We start from the raw sequence: 21913 nt of genomic DNA, 5'->3' as shown, positions 1-21913 counted from the left end.
AGAGCAAGGAGAAAATTAATGTGATAACAGAAATAGCGTTTATTTGATTTCATTATTCATAATAACAATGATAACGGTAATGGTAATTAATATTGTAATGGAAATAAATATACATGATAATGAATTAAAACTTACGTGGCTGTTACGATTCCTGGCTAAAGTCTAAATATAAGAAAAACTTATAAATATTCTAGAATGAGGACAAAACTTATAAATATTTTAAAAAAAGACCAAAACTCGTCTTTTATATATGTATAGATTCATATAGAAATTTATTCATAGTCTATTGTATAAAATCCATCAGATCATTTATTATTATAATTATGTTAATCAATATTTTAACTAAACATATAATCATTATATAGTTAATGTGTAATGGTAAAATAAAAAAATATAACTACGTTGTATAGTCATTCATAGAGTATTAAACTTATTGTGTGCGATGCCAATATACTACTATAATTTTTGTATATATCGATAAAAAAAGATAAAAATACCCATCAAATAAATAAATACTATAATTTTTATATGTCAATATAAAAGAATAATAGTCTCGATTTAAAAATTGGCAGTGCAATATGACAATCATTTTAGTACAATATGATAAATCATTTTATATATGGGAACCATAAAACTTTCCTTAAAACATCATATTATGCCTTATAATCACTTGGCCATGTATACTACGCATTTCCATTTGACAAGATTTTATTAGCTAGGCATATCAAATAAGATTGCCATGTGGTGTGGATGGACTAGGGAATTTTTTCTCGGGACGAAGGGAGTACTTTTTTCCATTTGGAGTGTGTTACTTTTTGAAATGGTATATTTCACTTTATGAGAATGGTAAATAAATGATATACCTCTTTCATTTACCTTTTCATTTGGAGATGCTCTTACCTTCTCAAATAAGTCTTGAGAATGATTTTTCATAAAAATAAGTCAAATATGGTAGTTATAAGATTTTACATCTCCATTAATGAAGATGTACCTCTTTAAAATAGAAAAAAGGTAAATATGGTAGTTATCCAACTTTATCTCTCGGAGATGCTCTAATATGTTTTCAATTCAATATCAATCTCATTCGGGTACGATCTCCCGTGTTTATCGTAACACATTCCAAGAGTAAATTAACCGCTGCATAATTAAATCACCATTGTAAACATGAAATATAGAATACAAAGACGGTTTCCAAATTACAAAACAAATGGCATAACCCACTCTGCTCGCTTAAGGGTATCTATCATTCGTGCAGAAACTCACAAAATAAAGTTTAAAATCAATAAGCACATCATATCCAAGATATCTTCAATTAACATGAGATATAAAAGATATCTTGTCCCTATCGTGCTTAGAGTATTAAAAAAAGACCATAGACTTTCTTTGTTTTTATTAATTCTGTCCACAAAAGTGAACACGACCCTATTATCTACTCCCTACATCCCATAAAAATATGGATAATTAATAGGATTGGGATCCTCTGCCGTGCAATTTTGCACATCAGCAGCTGTTGTTTCTAATACACAAATAAAATAATATATATTTATTTTATTTATTTAATTTTTTATTCTTCTATGAGTAACAGCAGCTTCTGCTGTGCAAAATTGCACATCAGAGGATTCATATTCCAATTGGTATAGCATGGGAATTAAAATAAATTTGATAAAGTAAGAAAGAGGAGGTGAATGATATGATAAAGTAAGAGAAAGAAGGATAATGATAGTTAAGTAGTGATAATGAATAATGAGACATACTATATTATTAAATTGATATAACTTTCCAAAACAATAATTTTAGCAAAAAAGTAGGAGTATTTAATGTTAGATACTCCTCTATTTCTATTGTTCACTTATGTTGGTGGAGTACTGTACGATACTACTCAAGGGTAATTACACTTTACATACGAAATGTTTCACCAATGTTTCAATTGAGTACAAACTGGTTTAAGTTAACAAATATCATACAAAAAGTTTAATTAGTGTTGCAAATTATTACAATCCGTCTAAAAATCATTAGCATCGTTACTTTTTCTTATTTTTCATCCTTTCGACTCTAAAATTAGCTACAACTATTAGCTGAAAGTTAAATATGAATTCATTGTTTAATAAAATGCCCATATGACAATGCATAAGGTATTATTTAGAGAAATAATATCATGTTTTTTAGGGCACAATTTTGGAGAAAAATAAGAAAAAGTAATAGTGTTAGTGATTTTTAGATGTACAAATTCGTAAAACTAATCAAACTTTTTGTATGATATTTGTTAACTTAAAATATTTTGTACTCAATTGAAACATTGGTGAAACATTTTGTATGTAGATTGTAAGGCCATGCGCATCCCTGTCTCTTATCCGTCTCTTAACCGTCTCATCTCTTCACTATTCATGGGTCCCACTGTACTTTTCACCTCATCTCTTAACTAAGAGACAACACCTGCATCTCTCCATCTCTTAGAGCATCCTTAACCCTGGCCCGGATTTGGGCCGCAAGTCCCCTCCATGTCATCATTCCCTCAAATTAGGGGTTCCAGGCCACAACTTCATTAACACCGCAGGCCACAACTCGGGCCACAACTATTCATTTGCACTATTCACAACATATTTTAATCGTAAAATAGAATACGTTGAACAATTAAAACCGGGAAAATTCATTGTTCAGTCGGAAAATAGAAAATTACAACATTGAAATTTAAAAATTCGATTTTTTTTTAAAACACAAGTCAATTGCGGTTCCAAATTTCTTCAATTAGATCCGCTTGGAGGCGGGTGTGTTGATCTTCTTGGCGCATCGCCGCTGAACGGGCTCATTGCGCACGTCGGGAGGAACACCTTGCACGGCCGGATCGGTGACAGTGTAGCTACTGCTGGCGCTGGCGAGTGGATCGTCGCTCCAGAAAGTGGCGTTGTCTCCCTCGTCCTCAACGATCATGTTATGCATTATGATACATGCATACATGATGTCGGCGATTAGGGGACGGTTCCAATCACGGGCCGCTCCCTTCACTATAGCCCAACGTGATTGGAGAACTCCAAATGCGCGCTCCACATCTTCCGAGCCACCTCTTGCTTTTTGGCAAACAACTTCCTCCTATCCGTAGTCGGAGATGTGATGGTCTTCACGAACACGGGCCATCTAGGGTAGATCCCGTCTGCCAGATAGTACCCCATAGTGTACCGACGGTGGTTGGCCGTGAACTCTACGGTAGGCGCTCGCCCGGCACACAAGTCGTTGAACAATGGAGACCCGTTCAACACATTGAGGTCGTTGTTCGACCCAATGACTCCAAAGTAGGCATGCTAGATCCACAACCGGTAGTCGGCAACGGCCTCCAACACAATCGTTGGATGTGTGCCCTTGTGCCCGCTAGTGAATGCTCCTCTCCAAGCCATTGGACAATTCTTCCACTGCCAGTGCATATAGTCGATGCTGCCCAGCATCCCCGGGAAGCCGTGGGTCTCCTCGTGCATTCGCACCAATCTGCGAACATCGTCGGACGTTGGCTTTCTCAAGTATGTGTCCTTGAATGCTTCGATCACTGCCCGACAAAATTTGGCTAGGCAAGCGCGTCCAGTATGCTCGCTCACATGGAGGTACTCATCAAACATATCTGCAGTTGTTCCGTAAGCGAGTTGGCGGAGGGCGGATGTGCATTTCTGCAAAGTCGATATACTTTGCCGCCCGACAGCATCGAAGGTTTGCATAAAGTACGCGTCACGAGCCACAACTGCGTTGACAATGCGCAGGAACACATGCCTCCGCATCCGGAACCGGCAACGGAACATCTGATCACTCCATCGAGGATCTGCAGAGAAATAATCCATGAAAAGCCGCAAACCAGCTTGTTCACGGTCTCGGTGGATATACATCCGAGTACGCGGTACCCGGTCGTGTTGCTCGTTCCACGCTTGGATAGCAGCTTGATAGCGTTCCACCTCGTTGTTGATTTCTTGTTGGATTGCGGGCATCGCCGTCTCTAACATTCGAGCCATTTGAGCTTCGATTGCTCGTTGACCTTCACGTCGAGGAGGCATTTTTCGAATTTTTTTGTGAGAGTGGGAGAAATGAAGTTGAAGTAATTTGAAAATGGATGGAAGAGTGGTATATTATATATAAATTTTCGAATTAAAAAAAAATTATTGAATTTGCGTCCCGGCCCCGCCCGAACCCCAAATAACGCCGGGCTGGGACTCAACGCGGCACGGCCCATGACGATTAACGCTTGGCCGGGACGGGCCTCGGGAGCGGCCCGGGGACGCAACTGCGTCCTCGGGACCGTCCCGGGCCGTGACTCAAATTCCTCCAACGCTAAAAACGGGCCGGGACTCGCGAGTTGCGGTCCGGCCCGGCTGCGTTATTGATGCTCTTAACCATCTCATCCCTTAACTATTCATTCAATTTCATTTTTTATTTTTATTTCCAACAAATTCAATTAATATTTCATTGAAATATTAAATTAATACTAATAATTCATTAAATCATTAAAAACCATAAAAATTACAACATCCGAAAATACGAAAAATACATAATTGAAATCCTATGGAGTATTTTTAATTTTAATTTTAATTTTCAATTTTTATTACAATATTGAAAAATACAAAAATTAAAAATTATAATATTTTAATTTACTTTATTTTCGAATTTTCCTGATTTAAAAAAAAAACATTTTAAACGGATATAAACGACACCCACTCGCCTGCCGGCGAGTGGGCGTCACGCACGAACCGGAGCACGCCACGTCGCCAAGGCGCGTGTCTCGCCAGCTCGAGGCCGGCTTCTTCGGGACGCGTCACGCGACGAGACGACACGTCTCTTCGGGACGAGATGCATGCCGCATCGCCATCTCGATGCCGTCTCATCTCGTCGAGACGAGATAGGGACCGCATCGAGACGCGATGCGGATGCCCTAATTACCCCTACTAGTCAAGCATCTCTTCGCTTTTCTTGTTCTACCGTCCTAACCAAAAAACAATATACATATGGAATATTTTATCATAGTTTTCCGATGAACTGAAATCTTGCTTCTAATAATCTGTTCGAATTTCCCCTTTTTTTTTCCTGCCCAATATTAACTCCGGCAGTTGTGGCCTCTCCTCTTCTCTAGTGTAAATCGGTAGTTTTTTTTTCTACTCTAATTTATGGCGATCCCAGCTGCCATTGTTGTTTTGCTATTGGGCATTCTGTTCTTCTGTTCTGGGCTCGCCGTTAGCATAATCCAGGTGTGTTAAAGGGCTGTTTGTGATTTTGTAATTTTCAAGAGCCAAATCAAAGTTAGAGTCTGCTTTTACTTGTGCAGTCTTACTTGCTCTGATCGTATCTGTTTTAGCTTCAAAGATTCAACCTTTTGCTGACTGTGGACTATGCTGATTTAGTTTGTCTCTGCGTGTTTACCCATTTCATTATTTTTAGTGTCTGTTTGCAGGCATTGTGCTATGTGCTGATAAGGCCTCTTTCAAAGAGCACTTACCAGAGGATAAGCCGGCTGGTTGCTGAGCTATTATTGCTCGAGCTCGTGTGGCTGATCGACTGGTAGGCTGGTTTCAAGGTGAAATTCCTTTGTAGAAATAGCACCCACAATTCTAATTTTAGCTTATTAGATCCAGCATAGGTTGCTATCCTTGGTGGAATGGCATACCAGTTGATGTAACTTTAGCTTTAGGTTTTGATTGAGGCATTCAATGTTCTCGATGTTGGTCTTCAATGCAATTTATAGTAGTAGTAGTACTATTTATTTAGCTAGGGGTGATGGAAGACAGTCTTATGACTCCATGATATACTGTTCGACTATAACACTAGAGTCTAATTTGTTGAAGTGTCTGGATGTAATTGATTCGAATTTAAATGACAGAATGGGAAGTAATTTCGTTGAGCATGTTTTTGTTGTTCCTGATATCTTACCTAAAAATTATGCTGGCAATGATGATTCCAGTTTTATGCCTTTGGATGGGAAGCTTTTCTTGCCTTACAGATTCTGCATGCATTATAATAGTTTTCTTTTGTCTAGCTTGTGTGGAAATGCACGAACAATCGTTAAAAATGTTTGTTTTCATTTGAACCACATGCCCATCTTACATCCCTTTGAATTGTACACTGATACCGAATCCTTCAAGTTAATGGGTAAGCCCACTTAGTTCTTCGTGAAGTCTGATTTACAAGTTCTGTATGTTGATATTGCTTGAGTGTCTCATGTCCTGTTATATTGGTATTTTCCAGGTAAAGAGCATGCACTTGTCATGTGCAACCATTGATTGGCTTGTTGGATGGGTTTTGGCTCAGGTTTGCCATATGCCTATTCAGTATGAGAACTATGTCAATTTCTCCCACTCGTATTGCATATTATGATTATGTAATGCAAAAAAATTGTCTCACTTGTTTGTAATTGATGCATCATATCCACATACTGTGTATAATAAATATCTTTTGTTTATCAGCAGTCAGCACTATAGTATAACTATAGAAAGTTGGTATTTGGCTCTAGTTTCAAGCTATTCCAAATTGAGTCGCAACAAGGATTTCGCCTAGTTGGAGAAGTAACGTACACAAGTGATGCTGCTATCTATTCTATTGCATGTGTTCCATGAAACCGAAATATAAATTCTGAGATGTTCATTTTTGTTTATGGAATGTGGATACTCTCACTATGCATTCTCGTATCAATTGTAAATGTGGAGCATAGAATGTGCGAGGTTGAGAATTACAACTCATGCTTGATCACAACTGGTATTATATGAGTAAGCAGTAGACATTGCCTTTTAGTTGTAAGGCTGCAAAATCCTGATTTTATTGCTGAGGTGTCTTCATTCCTCAAGATTTCATACGCTCATCGTTGTTTCTTTTTTTACTTTCTTTCAGGGTTTTGTCACAGCAGTAAGTCGCAGGCGATCATTTGTTCCTGCTATATATGATGTAAAGGTTTCTATTCCCAAAGCATCTTCTCATCCAACCATGCTCAGGCTTTTCAAAGGACAGTCTTCAGTGGTAAGCCCTTGAATCTTATTAATAAGAACTTGGCAATGTGTGGGCTGGTAATGTCGCGGCAATATTCTGTGTTTTTTTTATGTGATTTGTGTACATCATATTGATTCATTGTAAGAACACCTCAAAATCTTTATATGTTATGATGTTTTTTAAGGTTCATGTACACCTCAATCGACACTTGATGAAGGATTTGCCAGAAACTGCTCAATGGTGTAGAGATGCCTTTGTGCTTCACTTCTACCCAGTCACTATTCAGTATTTTGCGTTTTCTTTATATGACTTGACCTCATCGAGAAAATTGATCAACCTCATAAAGTCGTAATCTGATTCTCTAAACAGGACAAGCATATAGCTGAGGGCTCCTTTGGTGAATGACTGCAAGACACTGGGCGTCCGGTGAAGTCCCTTTTGGTAATCACTCGAACACGTCCTACTTTTATGGGCTCTTAACTCTCTATCAAGCAGGTATAACCCGTTCTCGTCTGTTGCAATCACATTTTCAGCGATTTGTTTAGCCATTGTGACAATCCTCATGCAGATATAGATTTAGTTCTCGAAAGCTGAAATGTCGACCCCTGCCAGAGCGGGAGAAGCCTCGACCACAGAGCAAGAAAGAGCATGCGTCTCTCACTAATCATCCTGATCCAGCTGAGTTATCTCATCCATTTTATATCTGTAATTTTTTTAACAGTTAACATATGCATGTGCTTGAAATTCTAATATGGCTGTATGCAAACACAATTCAGCGATCTTGTCATGACTTGGGAGAAAAACTTGGGTTTAAATTCATATGTTAATTTAACTGTGATGTGATACAGGGCCAAATTTTGTGGTGAAAGCAAAGAGGGAGTTTCTTGTTTTTGTCTAATTTTCTCTCTTGCTCTCTAAAATGTTATGTGAACATGCGAGCTTGGATTCTTAATTTTTTGTTTAGTGGGAACAAATTTTTGATGAATGAATATGAGTATATTGGGCTTTTTGTAACATTCAAGAAAAGAAATACATTTGATGGAAAGTCAGGTAGTGAAAATTTCATTTTATTTTGTTTTAATCTGAATGCATTAAACACAATTTGTAGTAAAATCAACACCTTTATAAAAATTGAAAATGGTAATAACATTATATCAATATTTCAAGTAATATGACACAGATCAAGTAAATTAAGTGAAGCAATACTTATGAATTTCGTATAATAATGAAATTAGTCAACTAATACTTTTCTAGTGAGAAGAGGATAAATTTTCAAATAAGAAATCACTGGAAACAAATACCTAGAAATTATAGGGGTGCCTCTGCAATTAAGATAAAACGAAGAATAAGTTTATTAATTTACAAATATGCCCCTCGTATATTTACGTACATATATAGGTCCTCGGACCTCACAGTCAGCGAACTCCATTTTTCGACTGTGATTTTTGCCCTAATTTAGGGTCGTGTAGAGAAGTCGATCAATCTCGAATTTCATAGTGTTTTTGCTGCATTTTTGTTGAATATCGCGTGAAAAAAGATTGATTGATAGCATTTTATATATTTTTACATAAAAAAGTAGAAGAGAAATGAGTCGAAGCTTAGGGATTCCGGTGAAGCTGCTGCACGAGGCGTCTGGGCATGTGGTGACGGTGGAGCTGAAGAGCGGAGAGCTCTACCGTGGGAGTATGATCGAGTGCGAGGACAACTGGAATTGCCAGCTCGAAAACATCACTTACACTGCCAAGGTGTGCACTGTTTCCCCTCTCTTTAATTTCTGGCATTTTTTAAATTTTGTTGATGGAATTCTGTGTATTCGCTGTTGTTTGGATTTTGATGTTTGTGGTTGCGATGTGCTTGTTGAGTTTAACCCTAATTAGATGATAAACCCTAGGAGGGAACTGGTAGTGGCAATTCTGTAAAATAGGTTAGTCCCCCCATTTCAGAGAAATTTGAAGTGATTACTTTATCATTTTGTACCCTGATTTTAGGTGAGGGTTAATATGTATAGTTAAGTGAATTTTCTAGTGGAGGAGTGTATTGACTGATTTTACATGAAGATGTAGCTGATGATACTTTTATTTTATCTGTGCTGATTATATAAGTCAAGTGATGATGTTTGGATATCGGAATATAAAAAAGATAGATACCATCAAATTCTTGTCTGCTTACAAAATAATTGAGCAGTTTTTAAAACCTTAGATATCTTTGCAAATGCACTACAAAATATTGCGCCGTGTATCACCTCAAGGGGGGTTTTCATAATCATCTCTTGAATATGCAGATGCTTTCATATTTGCAGTCGCTGTTACCAAATTCATTTCACTTATTTCAAATTGATGTTATTCAACCTATTGCAGGATGGGAAGGTCTCACAACTCGAGCATGTTTTCATTAGAGGCAGCAAAGTCAGGTGTGTACACCTTTTGCGAGTGGGTGAGTTTTGTTTGTGCCGAATAAGTTTGAACGTTACTGTGGATTGTTGCAGGTTCATGGTCATCCCAGATATGCTTAAGAATGCTCCCATGTTCAAGCGTTTGGAAGCTAGAATTAAGGTTCTCTATCTGTTGCACCTCTCTATTTTTTCTTCACATTGGCTTTTATATTCTTGATGTTGCTGATCATCTGTTTACTTATGAAGGGCAAGGGTTCATCTCTTGGAGTAGGACGTGGGCGTGCTGTTGCAATGCGAGCCAGAGTATGCACTTTCCTTTATGTTTTAATGATATATAGTACTACTGTGGAATATTTGCCTATGCCATCTTTTTTTGCAACAAGAGTGTAATGGTCTTCCATTGTCGAGTTGTAAACTAAAGTTGTCATTGTGAATATTCTTGGATTTGGCTGCCCCTGACTCTTGATATTCCTGTTGGCAGGCTCAGGCTGCTGGTCGAGGAGCGCCTCCCGGTAGAGGCTCTGCACCACCAGTACGTAGATGATCATATTCTGGCAACTGGTATTGAATGCTGCTGTGAAGCGGGAGTATCCATTGTTGTCATATGAGCTATACTTGGTCTTTGCTTTCTACTTTCCCTTTGTCTTAAATCTTAATGTGAACTTGCTATGAGAGGTCTCTGTTTTCGGATTTATTTGAGTTGTAGTTTCATAGTTATGACTCCTTTTGTGATGGAAATGGTTCAAAAACAGTTGCGAAAAACCAAATACTACTACTATAATTCTAAGATTTGGTTTATATTAAATTCTAACTTTATTTTTCAAATTTGGGCCAAATAACCATATTGACTAATTGAATATCAACATTTGTTTGTCAAAAAGTAATATTTTTGGGGATTATAATTCCTAAATTAATTAAATTGAAAATTCATGTATTTACGTTACAAATGACTTTTGATAAGTTTGTGTATTTCAGGAAAGATAATGCTCAAAAAATGATCTGACTAATAATAGTAGTTCTTATTTTCCTGACAAATTGTATAAAATTGATTTTAACATATGATTTCAATATAATTTCAGCTATATAGTGGCCCAATATGTTTTTATGTTAGAATGATTTTCTAATAATATATAGATCATGTAATTAATTGTTCGTGTCGATTAATCAATGAAAGGGTATCATTATAAAGCCCATGAAACCCAACAGGCCCATGAAACCCCATTTACCAAAACCCTAAACCCTTCCATTTTCTGATAAATCCGTAATTTCTCTTCGCAGAAACCCCAAACCTAATTCGAAATCGGCTCCACCGCCATGTCCGAATCTCAGCACCTCTCCTCCGTGAAACCAAAAAAGAAGAAGAATGCTGAAGAAAATGACGGCCAAATCGAAACAACCGATTTTCTGATCAAGCCGCAGAGCTTCACTCCGCCTGTCGACACCTCCGAATGGCCGATTCTCCTCAAGAACTACGACAAACTCAATGTCCGCACCGGCCACTACACGCCGCTCCCGTGCGGCTACTCGCCGCTGAAGCGGCCGCTGGCGGAGTACATCAAGTACGGCATCATGAACCTCGACAAGCCGTCGAATCCGTCGTCGCACGAGGTCGTGGCGTGGATTAAGCGCATCTTACGGGTTGAAAAAACCGGGCATTCCGGCACACTCGACCCGAAAGTCACCGGTAACCTGATTGTGTGCATCGACCGCGCCACTCGGCTGGTTAAATCGCAGCAGGGTGCCGGGAAGGAATACGTCTGCGTTGCTCGCCTCCACTCCAAGGTTCCAGAAGTTTCCAAAGTGGCTCGTGCGCTGGAGACGCTGACCGGAGCTGTTTTTCAGCGGCCACCGCTGATCTCTGCTGTGAAAAGGCAGCTTCGAATCCGGACGATCTACGAGAGCAAGCTGCTCGAGTACGATGCTGAGCGACATTTGGTGGTTTTCTGGATTTCCTGTGAAGCTGGGACGTATGTGAGGACAATGTGCGTGCATTTGGGGCTATTGCTGGGAGTGGGATCGCATATGCAGGTAATTCTATAAACAATTCAATATTTGTGAATTTTTAGGTCTAATTCATATTCTGAGCTATCTGTATTCAATTTGATTTTTCACGAATGTCGAATTGATTGCTCTATATATGAATACTAAGCATATAAAAAATGTGTACTAGTAATGTATATGTAGGAGCTTTGTAGGGTAGTAGTAAATCCGATTCGTATTTGATTTGAATCGAATTATCGGTATCTGATTATTATATTTAGGAATAAGGATTATATTTGTGCATTATAATAATTGAATCTTGAATTAAATTTCATAAGTTTCCATTTTGATTTAAATATAAATATATGTGCAGGAGCTTCGAAGGGTGAGGTCGGGGATAATGGGGGAGAAGGACAATATGGTAACTATGCATGATGTGATGGATGCACAGTGGATGTATGATAATTTCAGAGATGAGTCTTACCTGAGGAGGGTGATTATGCCGTTGGAGAAGATTTTGACCAGCTACAAGAGGCTTGTGGTGAAGGATTCAGCTGTGAATGCCATTTGTTATGGTGCGAAGCTTATGATTCCAGGGTTATTGCGGTTTGAAAATGATGTTGAGGTTGGAGAGGAAGTGGTGCTGATGACAACAAAAGGGGAGGCGATAGCTTTGGGGATTGCAGAGATGACTACTGCGGTGATGGCTACATGTGATCATGGGACGGTGGCGAAAATCAAGAGGGTGGTGATGGATAGGGATACTTATCCAAGGAAATGGGGTTTGGGGCCGAAGGCTTCGATGAAGAAGAAGCTGATTGCAGAGGGGAAGCTGGATAAGCATGGTAAAGTGATTGGGACTGCTGCACCTAGTGAGTGGGCCAGGAATGTCGTGCTGCCTGCTGGGGGTGATTCCGTGGTTGCTGGTGAGGCAGCTACGCCTGCTAAAGCAGAGGAGGTTGCCGTGTTGGAGGAGAAGAAGGAGAAGAAAAGTAAGAAGAAGAAGGATGAAGAAGGAGGTGAAAGCGAGAAAGGACATAAGAGGAAGGTGGATGCTGTTGATGGGAGTCTGGTAGTTGAGGGTGTTGTTAAGAAGAAGAAGAAGGTTGAAGCGGAGGATGATGCAAATGTGGAGGTGGAGACGAAAGAAAAGAAGAAGAAAAAGAAGAAAGGGGGTGGTGAGGTAGAGGCAGAAGCTCCGGCCTCGGATGAGGAGAAGTCTGAGAAGAAGAAAAAGAAGAAAGATAAGAGTGATGATAATGGGGTATCTGTTGCAGCTGCTGTGGAGGATGAGGATAGTAAAAGTGAGAAGAAGAAAAAGAAGAAAAAGAAGCACAAAGATGGTGAAGAAAAAGAGTAAGCATTACGGTTTGCCTTATTTGCTCAGCTCTCGAGTGTTTAGGGACTTTAGTTTTAGAATAGAATTTGAGCTATGTTCTGGAACAAACTTTGTGTAACTGTTATAAGTGAGTACTCTATATTTGGCAAAGGTGTTGTACCTTATATTCTGTGTTGATTCGCCAGTTTTGCATCAGTCTCTTTTTTCCTACAAATTCTCACATTTTGCTTAGAAGATGCTCGTTGCTAGTATTATTTGATTCCTTGTTGAGTAAATCTATCTATAAATAATCCATATAAAATGGAAGATCGATAGAAACTTACAGGGACGTCAATTGCGCTAACCCACTCGGGTTCGGGCCAATCCACTCGGGTTGTCTGATATTTGGGTGCCGGTTGTTCGGGCTGTGAATTTTTCGGGTTATAAATTTTCGGCCTTAACCCTAAATCTTCGGGTTTCGAGTTAACCCACGGGCTATTCGGGTCAATAATAATCTTATATGTTACTTTCTATCCAATCCAATATTCTAAATTATTAAAAAGTAGATTGTTGCAAATAGTAAAGTATTATCAAAGTGATCAAGAGAAAGAAAATAATAGCAATTGAAAATTGAAACAAAATAGATAAACATATCGTTTAATTAATATCACACATGAATCTGACTACAATTAAATGGAAATCATGCATTTCATATAACCCTAACTTAATTTGAGAGAGAAGACACAATTGCCATATATTCTTCATATCAAATGTTGTACTACTATATTTAATATTGATATTATCAAATATACTTCATATAAGTATATAATCTAAAATTTTAATTATATTTTATATTAAATGCTCAACTCGTGGGCTAACCCACAATCCACCCGGGCCAGCCCGTATAACCCGCCGATCCAAACGGGTTAGCCCGTGTAGCCCGCTTCTAAATATGGGTTGCGATTTTTTCGACCCTAACCCTATGATTTTACCGGGTAACTCGGGTCGACCCATGAGTTTCAGACTAGATTGACATCCCTAGAAACTTACATGAATGCTATTCCTATCATTATTGTGCACTAACTATATACAAACAACTCCTCCAAAACGTTTATGACTTTTGGTCCAATTTAAAACACTTCATATATGATGAGAGGAGACAATAGAATTTTTGGTCCAATTTAAAACACTTTGGGGATTATATCTCAAAATTAAATATGTGGTGTTTTTGTATGCATTAATTGATTTAAATAAGTATATATACCAAAGAAGTACGTAGTTTAACAATTCACACACTTATACAATTTAATATGTATAGGCAGATATATTGTTAGTTGTATATTGATAGGGGAGCATTAGGGTCCAAGTGAAGTGCCCCTTGGCATCCATAATGGGGCGGAGGATGCGACGCCCTAAGTCCTGCCCTATGCGCTGCCACATCAGCATTTTATCCTCTGCCCCTTCCACCTGCAATGGGGCGGATTATAGCTCGCCCTTAGCCTCGTCATAAGCATTTTATTTATTATTTGAATATTTAAACACTACAATATTTATTTTTTATGTTTGCAAATATATCAATTAGCAAGAATAAATATAAAAACACTATAAATTAAAGGCAAATCCTATTGTCAATATTTATTTTTTATTTTTTATTTTTTGTGCTTGCAAAAATGAAAAAATGTCGGAATTCATTATTGAATTTAGAGAGAAATTGAGATGAGGAAGATAGTGGAGTGAAAGGTGTGAAATGAAGTAAAAAAATTGGTGATGTATATTAAAAGAAAATACAAATAAAAATAAAAATAAAAATAAATATGTGTGCATCCTCCGCCCTATAGTCCGCACCCCCTGCAATGGCGGACTAAGGGACGGAGGATAGGCCAGAGGATGCATCCTCCGTGTCATAGTCCGCGGACGATGCTTAAGGCGCGGAGGATAAAATGTGCATTGTCCGTGGTGCTTCAAATGTATTTCTAGCGTTTTAACATGATGGACGGATTAGATGTAAAGTATATATCATACCTCGAGCTACATTATTTAGGAGTTCTGGTTACATTATGGGGGTATTATTGGTATATCTTATTCATGATTCAGTTTTAAAACGGAAGGAGTGAAATATTCGCTATTTCTCCGGATTTCTCTCTTCCATTTATCCCAAATTGACGAAAACCTAGTTTCTCACTTTTGATCTCTATATTCAATCCTAGTTTGTGGCGATTCCTTATCCACTGAAGACGAAGACCTCAATCCATCGCGAAAAAGTGGAAAACGAAGCTTATATCAACAGTCGGCGACCGGAACTGTGGTGTAAACGTGAATTTGTTCAAAACTACGCCGAGTGTCGTAGGCTAGAAACTTTCAGTTGAAAGCTCCATTTTTCGATCAGTTAAGGTAATTTAGATATGGGGTTCTCTCAATCATCTCGATATACATTAGTTACTCAAATACCTGATTAGAATTGTCCAATTTTATGTTTACATTACCGTGACGATTCCTAAAATTTTCGTAAAAAGAATCGATTTTAAGGTAATGATACGTTTGTTGCTGGTAAGCATACTTCATTCTCTTGTTCGTATTTCATCACTGTGCAAGGTTATATACATTATTGATGTTCATTATTTGTAGCTGTCTATTAGTAGTTGTCATTACATTATTCAAGGTTGTTATATACATTATTGCTTAGTCAACATACATTAGTCGTCATGTTTGTACTACATTATTGTGAATTGTTGTGTACATTATTTGTTCTGTAATTTACATTTTTTTACCCCAGTTTGATACGTTAAAACAGATTCATTATGTAGTAATGTATGCTCTCTACGGCAATAATGTAAACGACATAAGTCTTCATGTTGGTGTGTAGATACATTATTCATTTTCAGCATGTCTTTATTTTAACACATATGTGACGTACATTGTTTAGTATGCGATAATAGTCTCACTTTTATTATGAACTTTTGAACAGAGTCGAAGAGGACAAGAGTAGATTATGAAGATGACTTTGATGATTACTTTGAGGAGATGGATGTAGAGGATGTAGGGGACGGAGGTCGTCGAAATAGGGATGATGTACTCTAATTTAGGAAAACATGAACAATGTAGCATGATTTTGTACTTTGTTTAGTATTGCAACTGTAATGTATATATTATTTTCTATGTTGACATTATATGTGGAACATGTTACATTATTTAACAGATTATGTTACATTGTACTCCCTCCGTCCTCTGTAGCTGAGTCGCATTCCTTTTTTGGTTGTCCCACTGTAGCTGAGTCATTTCCTATTTTAATAAAAAGCACCAATTTTTCTTCTGTTTTACTTTACTCTCTCTTACTTTATTCTCTCTTAATCCCTCTACCTTTTTTCCTTTCCTACTTTATTCTTCCTTCACTTAACTCACTTTTAACACAATTTCTTAAATCTCGTGTCGAAAAGAAACGTCTCTACTATAGAGGGACAAAGGGAGTAACTGATACGATCATGGAGGCCGTGCGTCAAGGATTTCAGCTATAGCTGGATTCAACCGAAAACCGTCCTATCGAGATGATATCCAAAAGCTATGAAACTGCTACCATTGTCTTCGTCTTGGAAATATCTTCGCGTGGGTATCTTGCACATCCCAATCGGAGTCCGAATGAGGGAGTTATGGCGGTTTTACAGAAGTCGCGCAGAAAAGGCCGGGAGCCTCAGGAAGAACGCCCGACCGGGCGATTTTGACTGTGCAAAACGCCCGGGGACAGAGAAAACGCCCGGCCGGGCGAAATATCCGATACTAAGATTTTGTGGGCCAACTTTCTATTTTTGGACCCATAGTATAAATACCCCTTGAGGTCATTTCTTTTCCTTAGTTTTTGCTGAAATTATATGCTTGAGAGATTTGTTCCTCTTGAAGAGGGTTTCCTATCCAATTTCTAGATTTAGGTTGCTTGTTTCATCAATTCCTAGTGAAGTATGGATCAAGTAGAGGTATGCTTCAAGGCTTGTGGTTTCCCTAGAAGATCTAACCATGGATGCATGTTAGTATGTTGTAAGTGTCTTAGCTTGCCTCATCAATGACTATGTATCTCAATTTCCACCCTATCCAATGTTATTTCCTTCTTTGTTTATCTTAGTTTCCTTATTTCTTGTTGGGTTGCCTTTATTGGTTAATAGAAAATCTACTTCACAAAAAAATATTAGATCAATCACCAACAATTTGGGTTTTTCTTGGAAAATGGATCTTGTAATACTTGGATTCACATCATTTGGTATCTAGAGCCTAGTATCCACTAGGTGTTTGATCTATTGTTGCTTTGGGGTGGGTTATTTTTCCTTTTGTCCTTTGTTTTTGCTCTGTTTTGTTGGGATGATTGATTGATCAATTGTGCTTAAATTAAGCTGAAATTTGGTGTGTATGATCTATGTTATGTGACCTACGTACCTGCAAAAGTTCATCAAAAAATTCCTTCGTTTGCCTAGTTAACCGTGGAGACTAACATCATTGCCCTGTTTTGGCATAGTTGGGGAAAACCATACAAAACCTATCCAATTATCACATTTGACTATATATGGCCATTTTCCCCTTGATCTAGACTTGTTTGAGAATCTATCCACCAAAATTCATCTAAATTGGGCGTGAGAATCAATACCAAAAAAAAAATCATAAAGATCAGCCACATTTCAGCAAAAGTTTCACCCCTTGTTTGTTTTTCTTTGACTTGCATCTTGCTAATATGTGTTTATGGCTTTGTCTTCTTGATTTTTGTTGACCAAGGAGTATACCTTGATTGATCCACCTCAAGCACTTAAATCTTGGAATTGGAGTTGTGAGTGTGAGTGAATCCACCTTTCTCACAATATCTAAGCCTTTGTCGAGAGTTATTGGGGAGTGATTTGAGGGGGGTTTGGGACATCAAGGTTGAGTTCATCTTCTTAAATTATCTTTTTTTTATTACTAACCTCTAGGACTAGTTCCTAGTGTTTGTTTGATTTGTAGGTGCCTCCTCGCACCCGGTCCAACAAAATGGTGGGGACAAGTGCGGAGGGGGAGGAAACAAGCATGATCCATCCTATACCCGGGAGGGACCTTGTGAGCATGATGGCTCAAATGATGGCGGATTTCAAACTTGAGATTAGAGAAAGAGACACCCGGATGGAGGCACGAATGAAGGATTCCGAGGATCGTATGATTGTCGCTCAATACACCCTAGTTGAAGAGTTCAACACCTTGAAGGGAGGTCGCACATCTAGGACTCCTACTCTTAGGGGCAACCATCTACCTAATGTTGCCCCGGAGGAGATGATGGAAGAAGTGCTGTATGAGGAATGGCAAAAGGGGATGATAGAAATAGAGTCAATCACATGGAGAATGGTCGGTTTGGGGGAGGAAATGGAGCCCATGGCCGTTTTAAAGGTGACTATGAATCAAGGTATCATGGAGATGGGCTTGATAGAGGATATAGTGGGAAACGAGCTCCCAAGTCTCATGGAGAGTGGCATTCTAGGAGGGTGGGAAATCATGCTAGCTATAAGGAGTGTGAGAGACCAATTGAAGAAGAAGTCTCATGTAGAGCTCAATTGAGGCCTACATACCCACGTGGTGGTGTAGACACAAACCAAAGAGGTAACTCATCAAGTCATTGGACTACATCCTCTTCTTTCCATTTCTCACATAAGCCTCTTGATGTATATGGAGATGTCTCCTCTTCAATGAGCTTAAACCAAATTAGTAGAGAAAAAGAACGAGAGAGAGAGAGAAAAGGCTTGAGAGTGAAAGTGAGTCTAAAAAGCCAAGAGAGCGTGATAAAAGACAAGAGTGTGAGGTGCAAAAGTCAAGAGAGAGTGGTGGGAGTGAGAGAAAAGAAAAATATCAAATGAGAGAAAAACCACAAGCACAAGTGAGTAAAGGGTGCTTATTAGATTCTAAGGCCTACCTTGGGTGGACATCAAATGATCCTTTGCCTTTTGCCTTTGGTGAGGAAACTAAACCCTTACCCACTAACACTTCTTCTATGTGTTTTTGTATTGATGAGTTTGTAGGAAATTTAATTGAAAGCATGGAAGTGAAGCATCATGTTGTACATGGCTTGGAAATTATTCACCCGGAGAAGGAACAAGAGGAACAAGGGCAAGTGGATGAACTCCTTACCCAAGGTTCAAGTGCACTATCCTTATCTCCTTGTGATGTTTCATTGAATGAGATTACATTGGAGAAGCATCTTTGTGTTGATAGATTTGTTATTGATGACTTGTATAAAAAGTGGTCTCGTGAGCTTGAATCTTTGAATGCTAAATCTACCTTTACGGCATATATTGATCCTTTCTTGGTAAATCCAAGCAATGAGAGACATGACATTTCTCTTGTGGCTTCTACTTTGAATGTTGGAGTGACTTTCTTTCATGCTAAGATGCCTAAGCTTTCATTTGTTGGTAATTTTGAGCTTCATGAGTATGTGGATGAGGATAGTAGGACCAAGAGGAGTAACATAGATAATAACTTTAGAACTTGGTGTTTGCTATGTCTTCATTGCAAAGTGGTTGAACCCTTCAATGGGATTGGAGTATTCTATGGCCGTTTTGTGAAGGATTTTTCCACTCATATGTCTCTTGAGGATGATGTTGTGACTAATGGCATAAAATTGCATCGTTCTCATGTTTGTGGTATTGTTTTAAAATTGCTAGAGCAATTGTGTGGGGCTAATTTGGAAATATTTCTCATGATACTTGATGTAGTTTTTTACAAGTGTCATATGCATGGTGTTGTGTCTTGTCTCCATGTCGTGCATGATGGTTTATGGACACATTGCTCCCTTATGTTTAATAATCTCTTGAAATTTATGGGGCAATGGGATGAAATCCATATTGATGAACTTTGTTTGTTAAATGATAATCCTTCTTGCAAACTTGATGTGTGTTGTGATGAACCTACTCTATGTGTTAAATATGGGCTTGTCAATTTTTGGAGTAGCTCTCATTTGAGCAAGAATGATGTATCAATGGTTCCTTATGGTCTTTTGTTGCTTAACCTTGAGAATAGGAATCTTGTGAATAGACCTTATTCGGTTACCTTTGAATATACACACTATGAGGACCCTTTCTTGTATATGTCTAGTCTTGTTGAGAATGCCAAATCTTTTGTGAAGATGTTCAAGAATTTGAGCATCATTTGTATGAGGATGATCGAACCAAATAGAAACAAGGTGCTTGGGGCATTTGTGTTTTGGCATGTTGATTGCTTTTATTGCATGTCCATCAAACCATTCAATGGAGTTGGGATGTTTTATGGTCTATTTGTGAAGAACTTTATATCTAATGGCTTTGTTTGGGACTACATTATGAAGGAATGCCTATGTTTATTTGCACCTACATCTTATACCTATATTGTGAGGTTGTTTGAGTTTTGTTATGAAGGGTATCTTGATGAGTTTGTCTTGATTTCTTATGGGAGGGATTTGGACATGAAAGGAATCATTAATTCGTGTTCTCATATTTATTGTCACTTGGCCTTGAGCTTGAGGGAACATGAATTTGGAGGCCCATACAACGTCTTTGGTGTAGTATTGTCTCTTAGAGCCGTTAGTGGTCTTAATCCTTTTCATCATACTTTCATATTTGATTTGCTCTTTTTCCATTTCATAGGTGTACGAAATCCGGATTTGAGGGCAAATCCTTTCCAAGGAGGGGAGGATGATATGACCACGAGTGCTAGGCGTCAAGGGTTTTCACTTCGGCGTGAGCCATGGATTGATTGGGGTCCGAGGATGAGAGAGGAGAAATGCCAAGGATCCAATAAAGCTAGAGGACCTCCCGAGGATGCGAGGAATAGAGAAGGCTCGGATTTGAGGACAAATCCTTTCCAAGAAGGGGAGGATGATACGATCATGGAGGCCGTGCGTCAAGGATTTCAGCTACAGCTGGATTCAACCGAAAACCGTCCTATCGAGATGATATCTGAAAGCTATGAAACCGCTACCATTGTCTTTGTCTTGGAAATAGCTTCGCGTGGGTATCCTGCACATCCCAATCGGAGTCCAAATGAGGGAGTTATGGCGGTTTTACAGAAGTCGCGCAGAAAAGGCCGAGAGCCTCAGGAAGAACGCCCGACCGGGCGTTTTTGACTGTGCAAAACGCCCGGGGACAGAGAAAACGTCCGGACCGGACATTTTGGCATGTGACAAACGCCCGGCCGGGCGAAATATCCGATACTAAGATTTTGTGGGCCAACTTTCTATTTTTGGACCCATAGTATAAATACCTCTTGAGGTTATTTCTTTTCCTTAGTTTTTGCTGAAGTTATATGCTTGAGAGATTTGTTCCTCTTGAAGAGGGTTTCCTATCCAATTCCTAGATTTAGGTTGCTTGTTTCATCAATTCCTAGTGAAGTATGGATCAAGTAGAGGTATGCTTCAAGGTTTGTGGTTTCCCTTTAAGATCTAGCCATGGATGCATGTTAGTATGTTGTAAGTGTCTTAGCTTGCCTCATCAATGACTATGTATCTCAATTTCCACTCTATCCAATGTTATTTCCTTCTTTGTTTATCTTAGTTTCCTTATTTCTTGTTGGGTTGCCTTTATTGGTTAATAGAAAATCTACTTCACAAAAAAATATTAGATCAATCACCAACAATTTGGGTTTTTCTTGGGAAATGGATCTTGTAATACTTGGATCCACATCATTAACACAGTTTGTTATCTTAAATAATGTAAGCCTACGTTATCAATAATGTAATTTGTAACAACTTTGATGTATGGATTGCTAAATTAAAAAAAAAATAAGTAGTATATCTCAAAAATTAAAGTTTTCTACGCTTTCAATTTCAGAGATTTACGTTTTATTTAATTATAATTATAATATGCAATAACAATTTTAGTGTAGAAAGATGTGGTTTAGATTAAAATAATTAATTAAAGAAACCAACTCATGGTAGCCTTGAATTTAGGAAGCATATATAACGTAAATCATGGAAGGAAACTAACTAAATTTTCCGTACCAAATCTACCCTTTTTTCTAATTAAAATAATAATTTTATTAATAAAAGGAGCATGTATCTTGGCCGTTAGATTGATAAATTGAAGGGACGAGATCTGCATGGAATTGTTTTACATAATTTCGGCCATGTATTTGAACACTCCCCTATATTGATATTTGCATTGTGTACTCAAACTACATCCACAGATAAGTTACTATGGTTAAACGCAGAAAAACATCAAATGACGCTATGGTGAAAAACTTGGTAGTACTACATTATAAATGAAAACCGAATCTTGTACTTTCACTCCTTTTTGTATGATATTTTTAGT

General features: G+C 38.2%; 4 protein-coding genes across 5 annotated transcripts; 3 read left to right on the top strand and 1 right to left on the bottom strand.

The window, feature by feature from the left end:
- Nucleotides 1–3296: 3296 nt before the first annotated feature.
- Nucleotides 3297–4031, bottom strand: LOC125189422. The gene has a single exon (XM_048086702.1). It carries the CDS (start codon nt 4029–4031, stop codon nt 3297–3299), a length of 735 nt encoding a protein of 244 aa, XP_047942659.1.
- Nucleotides 4032–5059: 1028 nt separating this feature from the next.
- Nucleotides 5060–10054, top strand: LOC125188815 (small nuclear ribonucleoprotein SmD3b-like). 2 transcript variants are annotated; one of them, XM_048085873.1, is made up of 10 exons: nt 5060–5216; nt 5420–5542; nt 6211–6273; nt 6850–6975; nt 7315–7440; nt 7514–8690; nt 9303–9355; nt 9431–9497; nt 9584–9640; nt 9819–10054. In XM_048085873.1, exons 6-10 carry the CDS (start codon nt 8532–8534, stop codon nt 9879–9881), a joined length of 399 nt encoding a protein of 132 aa, XP_047941830.1. In that variant the 5' UTR covers nt 5060–5216; nt 5420–5542; nt 6211–6273; nt 6850–6975; nt 7315–7440; nt 7514–8531; the 3' UTR covers nt 9882–10054. The 2 variants fall into 2 exon arrangements, with proteins under 2 accessions (XP_047941830.1, XP_047941829.1); XM_048085872.1 differs by having other exon boundaries at nt 7130–7440.
- LOC125189421 (1-acyl-sn-glycerol-3-phosphate acyltransferase 2-like) lies at nt 5136–7350 on the top strand. The gene is made up of 7 exons (XM_048086701.1): nt 5136–5216; nt 5420–5526; nt 5927–6035; nt 6211–6273; nt 6850–6975; nt 7130–7219; nt 7315–7350. Exons 1-7 carry the CDS (start codon nt 5136–5138, stop codon nt 7348–7350), a joined length of 612 nt encoding a protein of 203 aa, XP_047942658.1.
- A 550-nt stretch (nt 10055–10604) lies between the features above and the next one.
- LOC125188346 (H/ACA ribonucleoprotein complex subunit 4-like) lies at nt 10605–12851 on the top strand. Its single transcript, XM_048085132.1, has 2 exons — nt 10605–11365; nt 11691–12851. Exons 1-2 carry the CDS (start codon nt 10652–10654, stop codon nt 12675–12677), a joined length of 1701 nt encoding a protein of 566 aa, XP_047941089.1. The 5' UTR covers nt 10605–10651; the 3' UTR covers nt 12678–12851.
- Nucleotides 12852–21913: the final 9062 nt, after the last annotated feature.

Source organism: Salvia hispanica, chromosome 5 (assembly GCF_023119035.1).
Source record: "Salvia hispanica cultivar TCC Black 2014 chromosome 5, UniMelb_Shisp_WGS_1.0, whole genome shotgun sequence".
Classification (NCBI taxonomy): Eukaryota; Viridiplantae; Streptophyta; class Magnoliopsida; order Lamiales; family Lamiaceae; genus Salvia; species Salvia hispanica.
Note: the sequence above shows the minus strand (reverse complement) of the source record. Positions and strands in the feature narration are given on the sequence as shown.

Bases quoted from the DNA above. Each gene is read 5' to 3' on its own strand.
- LOC125189422 (XM_048086702.1), bottom strand. From the start codon at position 4,031: ATGCCTCCTCGACGTGAAGGTCAACGAGCAATCGAAGCTCAAATGGCT.
- LOC125189421 (XM_048086701.1), top strand. From the start codon at position 5,136: ATGGCGATCCCAGCTGCCATTGTTGTTTTGCTATTGGGCATTCTGTTC. The intron at 6,274-6,849 runs GTTTGCCATATG...ACTTTCTTTCAG, and splicing joins TTGGATGGGTTTTGGCTCAG to GGTTTTGTCACAGCAGTAAG. The intron at 7,220-7,314 runs GTCACTATTCAG...TTCTCTAAACAG, and splicing joins TTGTGCTTCACTTCTACCCA to GACAAGCATATAGCTGAGGG.
- LOC125188815 (XM_048085873.1), top strand. From the start codon at position 8,532: ATGAGTCGAAGCTTAGGGATTCCGGTGAAGCTGCTGCACGAGGCGTCT. The intron at 9,498-9,583 runs GTTCTCTATCTG...TTACTTATGAAG, and splicing joins GTTTGGAAGCTAGAATTAAG to GGCAAGGGTTCATCTCTTGG. The intron at 9,641-9,818 runs GTATGCACTTTC...TCCTGTTGGCAG, and splicing joins CTGTTGCAATGCGAGCCAGA to GCTCAGGCTGCTGGTCGAGG.
- LOC125188346 (XM_048085132.1), top strand. From the start codon at position 10,652: ATGTCCGAATCTCAGCACCTCTCCTCCGTGAAACCAAAAAAGAAGAAG. The intron at 11,366-11,690 runs GTAATTCTATAA...ATATATGTGCAG, and splicing joins GAGTGGGATCGCATATGCAG to GAGCTTCGAAGGGTGAGGTC.